The sequence below is a fragment of the Thermobia domestica genome, chromosome 2, assembly GCF_964235325.1.
Source record: "Thermobia domestica chromosome 2, izTheDome1.hap1.1, whole genome shotgun sequence".
In the NCBI taxonomy this organism is placed as follows: Eukaryota; Metazoa; Arthropoda; class Insecta; order Zygentoma; family Lepismatidae; genus Thermobia; species Thermobia domestica.
This window is the reverse complement of record NC_137455.1, coordinates 28,913,849-28,922,815: the sequence shown is the minus strand read 5'-3', so window position 1 is coordinate 28,922,815 and position 8,967 is coordinate 28,913,849. Positions and strand designations below refer to the sequence as shown.

The window sequence follows — 8,967 nt, the reverse complement described above, 5'->3', positions numbered from 1 at the left end:
TCTGTCAGTTTGTACTCAGCTTGTTCACGGAACACATGTTCAACCAGGAATATTCGTTGTTCCAAAGTTAACACCATTGTTTCAGAGACCGCTAACTGGAAGCAACAATCACTTCAACGTCACTTTACCGACTGGAATCTAAGGAAGGAACTTCATGCAAGGCGATAATATAGCAGTGTTGCAAACCTTCGCATAAAATTTTATTTAATGTGACTTTGAATGCGACTTTGACTTGCCATGATTCAGGTGTATAGAGACTTTTTGAACGCTCTGTATATTGATCATGAAATCGATCTGTTCTCCTTACAATAGCAATATCCATTTACTAATTCGTATGTTATTTGCTTAAGTTTTCACATTATAAGTTCACATCAAAATTCCCATGTTTGTCGGGTTTTCATTACTTATTTATCCAAAAAAATTATTAATTGGATTCCACAGGATAGTGTCTGCCCTGTACAAAAGAAGATTTGTTTTGCAACTAACCAGCAGTGTCTTCTATAGAAAATCAACATACAACATAGCGATACATTTCAATTGTCTTCTGTCAACATTGAAAAGCGCAAGCAACAACGGTAAATGCGTAGGGATCTTGTGACTAATATTACCTGCTAAGCGTTAGTAGAGAGCTTTGAAATATCTAATCCATTCAACTTGGACGCATTGTGACTAGTTCGCACTGAAAATACCATATTTCATAACTTGTTACAATGAATTCTGATCAGACGTTTGTTTCATGTCAATGCAGTGTTCCACACTGCAATGTTTTGTTCCTCACTGAGTGAATGTGATACAAACTGCTCACAGACATTTCGTTTGCCCTTATTTTCGGTTAGAATGATACAAACAGTGGACTTTGAAGTTTCTTTGAGATAATCGATAAGACTTGATGATGCAAGGCGATCCTTGCATAAAATCTTCACCAAGGGCGCCGATTTCTCTGTAAATTTGGGGGGGCATTCAGATGCGGAAGGTATATATATGAGGATTTTAAGACAAATTGCATTCAAATTATGCCCAATATTGTATATTCATAAATACAATCGGGGCCCCACATGAGATTTGCAGGGGGGCATCCCCCTGGATCGACGCCCTTGATCTTCACAGTTGTTGGGTTTGCATAGTTACTTAGGGTCCTGGCCATGTATCGTCTAAAATGCATTTACGACCATCACGAAATTCTCCATACCATTTAAACACGCTCTTACGGCTCAATGCTTTTCTATCATAAATAGTTTGAATCATTTCAAATGTTTCTGTTGGATTTTTTACCCAATTCGAAACAGAATTTACGTTGGTATGTTGCACCCTTTCTGACCAACGTACAGCTACTACTATCAGTCACAAGATCTTTACGCATCGACCATCGGTTTGGAACTTCGGCGAAAGATAGTCGAAATGTGTACCTGTGTGGTTCATGTACTTATCCATATATAGCGCTGGTTGTTCCGTGGCCAAAAGGAAACAAAATCAGTCTCCTTTCCATTGAACAGATTGAGTATATTTAAGAATAACATAAGCTTGTATTGAGTTAATGTCCAACGATCTCACCCATACAAAATAATTGCAGAATGTTGCGGTAAAAGATATCTTAATTGTTTCGTAAATTTATTTAATGGAATTGTTACAATTTTATTCAAATTATTATATTTTTTCTGTTATTCTGTTAGCAATTATTGTTCTATTCCTCATTTATGCCTGTTATTATTTCAGTTGAATGTCGAATAATTTTGAATTGTAATAATTTGTTGGTAAACTTTTTAAATAATATTGAAGCCAATAATAGACAAGTACAATGTAAAAATTTTTAATTTGTAATATGTAACAATATTTTTTTTTTGCTTTATGAATTGAATATATATTTCGATGCATTAAACATTTAAATTACTTATTATTTTAATATCAACGAGGTTTCACAACAAAGCTTTTTAGATTATTTTGAGCACTTATGTTCTGTTTTTCATTTTCGTCTTTCATATGTAACAATATCATATAATTATATTGTTAATAGATGTTGATTGACAATTTGTTTTAATTAAATACCTATATTTAATTTATAAAATGGCCTATTTAATTAATATATATATATATATATATATATATATATAATTGAAACAAATTAACGTAATAAACTAAACTAATGGAATCTTGAAGTGACGGATGTGCTTTACAAGCTGGAAAGATAAGAGCCTTTAGTGCCAAGTGCTAGCAATGGTAACTGTTTCCCTGGTGCTTCTAGAAGTGCTAATACATTGCCCTGTCCTCATTGTGAAAAACATTATATAAGTGTTAGAGGCCTAGCTATACATATTGGTAAGAAACATCGGGTTACGTGTGATGATGATGTTTGCTCTGATATCACCTTTAATTCCTGCCTTCAGAGTAAAACTGCAAATGTTACTGACACTAACAGCAGTAACAACACAAAAGTTTTGACGATATCTAACTTGGGCAAGATATTACTGTTATTAAGGTCCTCGACACATATTATAAGACGTGCTCCAAGAGGTGCTCGATCAACAGTGGCTGACGCACTCGTAGAGGTATTAAATCATATAACAACTTCAAATGATACTAAAGGCTGGATCAATCTATGCCTATTTCCACTTGTTGCCTTAAGTGTTCCCAAACAGTCAGATAAAGTTAAGAATCTGGCTTCTTGGGTGAAGCAGCGAGTTCGCCTCTGGTGCAATATTGGCCATGACGCCTTAACCTGACCTTCAACGAAGATGAACACATCTCGATTAAACCACAAATTTTCTAATATGAAGGTTGTAGAGAATAAACTTGCCGATGGGGATATACGTGGAGCAGTACGTCTTTTAATTTCTGATGATATGGTTGCGGCTTCGGATACCTCTGTATTGGAGACCCTGCTGGAGAAACATCCTGCCCACCCCGGCAAATTCATTGCGGCGGATCTTCCTGATGATCAACACACTTTTCAAGGAGTTTCGTCTATGGAGGTTCAAATAGCAATCAACTCCTTTCTGTCAGGCAGCGCGGGAGGTCTAGATGGGCTTCGTCCTTCAATTCTGAAAGACCTTCTTTCTTCTCAAATACTGGAATCGAAGGAAAAACTCCTAAAATCCTTTTGTGAGCTACTTAATTTAATCATTTCTGGAAAAGTACCAATGGAAGTTTGCCCGCTGTTTTTTGGTGTCAAACTTACAGCTCTGAAAAAAAGAGGATGGTGGTATTCAGCCCATAACAGTTGAGAATGTTTGGCGCAGAATATCGTCAAAAATAATTTGCTTTAGAATACATGAGCCAGTTAAGAACTTTTTATCCCCCCGAATTTATTTCTCCTCTACTCGCAGTGCTACTAAGACGGTTGTAAAGTTGGATTTTCGTAACGCATTTAATGAGCTTCGCCGGGATACTATGCTTGCCGCAGTGATGAATGATTTTCCTTCAATTTATCCGTATGTTTATCAATGTTATGCTAAACCACTGGATCTGTTTTTCAATGGAAACACTATTTCTTCTCAGAGAGGTGTACAACAGGTTGATTCTCTGGGTCCAGCACTTTTCGCTATAACTATACACTCTTTAGTTAAATCACTGAATACCGAATTAAACATTTGGTACTTAGACGATGGAACAATTGTTGGTGAGCCCGAGGTGGTTCTTTCATCCTTAATAGAAATAAATAAGAAGGCATCGCTTCTTGGCTTGTATCTTAACTTTTCTAAACCCGAGGTGGGTTGTCTTGGAACAGATGAAACGACATTTGATGAAATCTTTAGAAGATTTAATGAGGCTGCACCAGGCATAGGTCCTCTAACAATTCAGAATGCTTGTCTTCTAGGCGCTGCTCTCACGTCAGAAACACTCACGAACGTGCTATTGAATAAAATATCTACTTTAGAATTGTTTTTGTCTCGACTTTTTTCAATTTCAGCCCATTCAGCCCTTTTCCTTTCACGAGCATCTTTATCAATCCCTCGCTTAACCTATTTTTTACGATGCTTTCCATCTTGGCGTGAGAGTTCTTTGCTGGAAAAATATGATACTATCCTAAAAACTGGCCTTGAATCAATTCTGAACTGCTCCTTAAATGACGAGTGTTGGGTGCAAGCATGTTTACTTGTTGGCTTGGGCGGTCTTAGTATTCGATGACCTGTGGATATGGCGATTCCTACATTCTTAACGTCATACCATGGAATGTCTGCGTTTAATCGAAGCTCTCCTTCCATAGGGTTATTGTTTGGACCCAGATGGTTCAGTTCAGGAAGGCTCTAATAAGTGGGCAAGCTTAACAGATACAAACCTCCCAGAAGTTAGCAAAAAGTGTTATCAGTCATCTTGGTATACACCAATTGCATCAATTGTTACAATCTGTTGTGGTTCCGGAAGATAAAGCCAGGTTCCTTGCTGCCTCATCTCCCAAAGCGGGTGCATGGTTGATGGCGATACCTTCTCCGCCTTTAGGCCTTCATTTGTCAAATGAAAGCTTTCGAATTGCTGTTGCCTTACGTATAGGTTTAGCTGTTTGTGAGCCTCATCGCTAACCAGCTTGTGGGGATGAGGTTACCCAATGTTGCCAGCACGGCCTTTCATGTATGAAGAACGCTGGTAGATTCGCCCGACCCTCTTCCGTTAATGATGTAATGATGTACGAGCCCTTAACACAGCTGGAATTCTTTCAATATGGGAACCATCTGGTTGCTGTCATTCTGATGGAAAGCGACCGGATGGAATGACACTGGTTCCATGGATGGGACTTCACATGCGCTGATAGATACGTTCATTCAAGTCTCCCTCTGTCAGTAATGAACGCTGGAGCTGTTGCTAATCGCAGAGAAGCTGAAAAGCAAAGAAAATACAACAGCCTTCTCGAAAGTTTTGTTTTCCCTCCAATCGCTATTGAAACATGTGGTGCTTGGGGTGTAAGAAGTTTTGAATTCATTAGGGAGGTAGGAAGACGCATTTCTTGTGTTTCCGGCGAACTTAGCTCCACATCTTATCTAATACAGCGCATATCTGTTTCTATCCAACGTGGTAACGTCTCGTCGGTCCTTGGCACTTTACCTCCTGGAAAGGAACTGTTTGAGATGTTTATACTCTGAGAAGAATTGTTATATACATTAATCCCCTGGACAATAGTTTTCCTTTGACCTTATAATTATATATTGAAATTGTAATTTATATGAATTCATTGTAATTATGTCATTTCGGTTAATAAGTTTTAGTTATCATATCATTATTTCTATTATTGATGTAGGGTAACAAAATGTTAAATATATATTAATATAGGAAAATTAGGCCCAAATTGGGCAAAGTGCGGAAAAATAGTATAACAAGCTGAAAATTGGTGGATGTGTTCTTTGGATACCCCTGATTAACATACTCAAAATCCCAAAAAATCCCACCTGGGCAACATGCCGCCATCTTGGAAAATGGCCGCCATTGAAAATTTTTTTACTTAGGTTCCTTTTGAAGGCCATAACATCGGACACAAGAGAGATATTGATGTGCGGTTTGCGCGAGGTTATCGCAGACACTCCAGACTATTCACTGAAAACAACATTTAAACCTTTAATTGGAAATCTATGTAAACAAAGTATATAAAAATTACAACTGCGAAAGTTTTTCGATACATATTTTCAATACAACTCGATTTTCGCTCTTTTCTGTCCGTGTTATCAAAAAAAGTAATGAAGCAAATGTTGTAGAGCACACAAAAATACACAAGAATATATCCTAGTTTTGTCCAAAAACTCAAGTCTGAATGGTTTAATAGAGCGCGCAGTAAACGCAGTGTCACTTGCTTAGCCTTAGTTAGTTGCTGCACAAGAATGTAACAAAACAACTTCCAGATGGGCAATACGTCCATATATTTTACTTCGAGCATTTTCTTTTGAAGGCACCTACGGATTTAGAGCATCCACGTTGCTTGCTTGCGGTTGATATCAGGTTCGGCATTTCGTTATCGGTCAGGTCTTTATGTTCTTCTTCATAGATCATTGAATCTGCAGTATCCTCTTGATTTGTACATCCCTCAATTGCACAGTTGCTGCAAAATGGTGTGCATCGAAGTCCATCTTTCCGACAACCACAATATTTTTCACACCCTACGTGGCAATTGCAGCTTACAAGGTTCATCAGCATATCTGGAGCTGGAGGTTGATGCTAGGGACAGGTATTAACTCACCATTACTGTTTTTCTTCCAGCCACATTCGACTGGAGGAAGGGACACACCACGCCATTCCTGAACCTGATGATACACTCTTAAGCAATGTTGCTTCGCTGCTGCTGATGTTGGAGGAAGGGTTGCTAAATCGAATGTTGCACCTATTTTCTGTTTAGCAACAGTCCTGACGTAGCACTTATATCGAGTTTTGTTAAGCCCATCGGAAATTTTTCCACCGTACATAGCGACAAGAAATTCTTCACCAGCCGTCACGATCTCATCAACTGCTGCATTCTCCTTATTAAAAATGTCCACTTTCTTGCGAAGGTTTGGAGATGCTTCCAGTGTCTTAAAGGCGAGTATTTTTCCTCTTTTGAAAGGTGCCGATGTGGTGTCACAGCCAGATATTGCGTGAAGGAAAAGCATATGATTATACATGTCACCCAGGGCCAGCTGCAATTTCGTAGATTCGAACAATTTTGGGGGGTGCGACTTCGAGCCCGGTATAAGCAACAGAATGTTATTATTTGTTGGTGCAAGTGCCGTAGGAAGTACTAGCAAGTCGGTGTCTGTGCCCACAACGACAGGGTTTTTCTCACTTTTTCCCAGTTCGATAGCAGTAACTACTATGAGACGGTCAGCATCACCCGAAGCGTTGATCACAGTAATTCCATTTTCTTTTAATTGTGATCCTAGAAGCGCTATGAAGCTTGCCTTGTTCGCCTCATTTCCTACAAATTGATGCTGTGAAGTACTTGCTTCAGTTTGCAGCTCTACCAGCACTTCTGAAGACGAAAGTTGTGATCTTCGTCGCATGCGCTCTGTGGCTTTTGTTGTACACATTCCGTATAACCATCAAAAACTATCGTAACCTGTCCTTTATAATTTGCTTTGATGAATGAAACATAGCTCTGACATACATCACTGAAGGTCCCTGGTCTTGGCCAGTGAACTCGATGCAGTAAATCTCCTCCGTCTAGAACAAAGCTTGAAGTTTCAGGAAAGGTTTCAGATGGAGGGCATATTTTCTCCATAACACCTCTTAAGTTGACTTTGTGCCTTTCCTAAGCATAGTTGCGTCGAAGAGTGCTGGTGGCATCGATGCCAGTTCGTAGTTCATACAACCTTCCAGTTCCTCTTCACTTCGAACAACGCATGCCATTCGATGGAACTGCTGGTTAGGGTTCACAGGAATCAATTCACCCCGAACAACCATGGCATTCGTCATTGCTGCAAGAGTGACTACCTTGTCCTTCCGTTGAAGCTTGATGTCCGCAAAAGATTTCCCATCAAGCTTCTTTAAGGTCTTAATTCCCTGCTCGTAAGCTGAATCACTGTTCACTGTTTCGTCTGCTATAACACCACTGTGCAAAGAAACTAGAAGATCGGGAGGTTTCTCAAAAGGAGAATGCGTTCGTAACCACGTTGCGAATATTTCTATGTGTCTTAAGTCCCTTTTTTGGCAGGCTTGTCCAAGTTCTACATGCTGTTGTGATATTGCGATAGCTACACCTGCGAAATCTTCCAAAGCATCCAGTACCTTCATTGATGCCGGCATAGAATGTATCCAGCGTGCGAGAACAGAGTCGGATATTTCACGACCACGAGTTAAACCTCCGGTCGTCTTTATATTCTTCATCAAAACCTGCTCAATGGTCAAGTCTGACCAAACTCCGCTCCAGAATTTCGATTTCCGTCGTACAGTGAAAAATCCCTTCGACACTTTTACGTAGGTTCATGCTAATATCTTGCCCTTATCTGTAATTTTCTTAATTCGACGTGTGTAGTCTTTCCTACATTTATTATGCACTGTCACTTTTTCTTTGTCCACTAAACTCTTATGCAAGTCATCTCCTCGAATCAAGCTTATGGAGCGAATAGTTTCTAACCCTCTAGTCACGATCACAGCCTCATTTTCGGATATCGGGTCTTTGCATATCGCACATACAACACTCCATCATATCCATTGTAAACCCTATTCAACACAAAAATTAGCACAGTTTGGTACTCATTTTCAAACCAAAACCACTGATCCCACCAAATACTGTTCACTAGTCGTTTTTTTTTTAACGCTGTCGAAACTGCATATAAAGACAGAGTTACAAACAAAAACTTCGAACCGTTGTAGATACAACAACGCTAACATGTGTTAACGCTGTTGCCAAATTTACGCGTTGCCAGGTATGCACTATTAAAGAACCTAGCTTATCAAATTTTCTTTTCCATATTTGGGAAAATAAATATACTCACATACCTGGTTTATTGGTACGTAAGAAACTAACGAACTTATAATTTATGAAGATATAGTTTTGTACTTTCAAGTGCAAATATTTTGATTGCTTTTCATATAAATGAAAAAGGCACATAACAACCGGAGAAAAAAAAATACTGCACTACACATGGTGCCGCGTTTACTGCGCGCTCTATTAAACCATTCAGACTTGAGTTTTTGGACAAAACTAGGATATATTCTTGTGTATTTTTGTGTGGTCTACAACATTTGCTTCATTACTTTTTTTGATAACACGGACGGAAAAGAGCGAAAATCGAGTTGTATTGAAAATATGTATCGAAAAATTTTCGCAGTTGTAATTTTTATATACTTTGTTTACATAGATTTCCAATTAAAGGTTTAAATGTTGTTTTCAGTGAATAGTCTGGAGTGTCTGCGATAACCTCGCGCAAACCGCACATCAATATCTCTCTTGTGTCCGATGTTATGGCCTTCAAAAGGAACCTAAGTAAAAAAATTTTCAATGGCGGCCATTTTCCAAGATGGCGGCATGTTGCCCAGGTGGGATTTTTTGGGATTTTGAGTATGTTAATCAGG

General features: G+C 38.8%; 1 protein-coding gene across 1 annotated transcript; it reads right to left on the bottom strand.

The window, feature by feature from the left end:
* Positions 1 to 7,179: 7,179 nt before the first annotated feature.
* Positions 7,180 to 7,776, bottom strand: LOC145678971 (uncharacterized). The gene has a single exon (XM_081749574.1). It carries the CDS (start codon positions 7,774 to 7,776, stop codon positions 7,180 to 7,182), a length of 597 nt encoding a protein of 198 aa, XP_081605700.1.
* Positions 7,777 to 8,967: the final 1,191 nt, after the last annotated feature.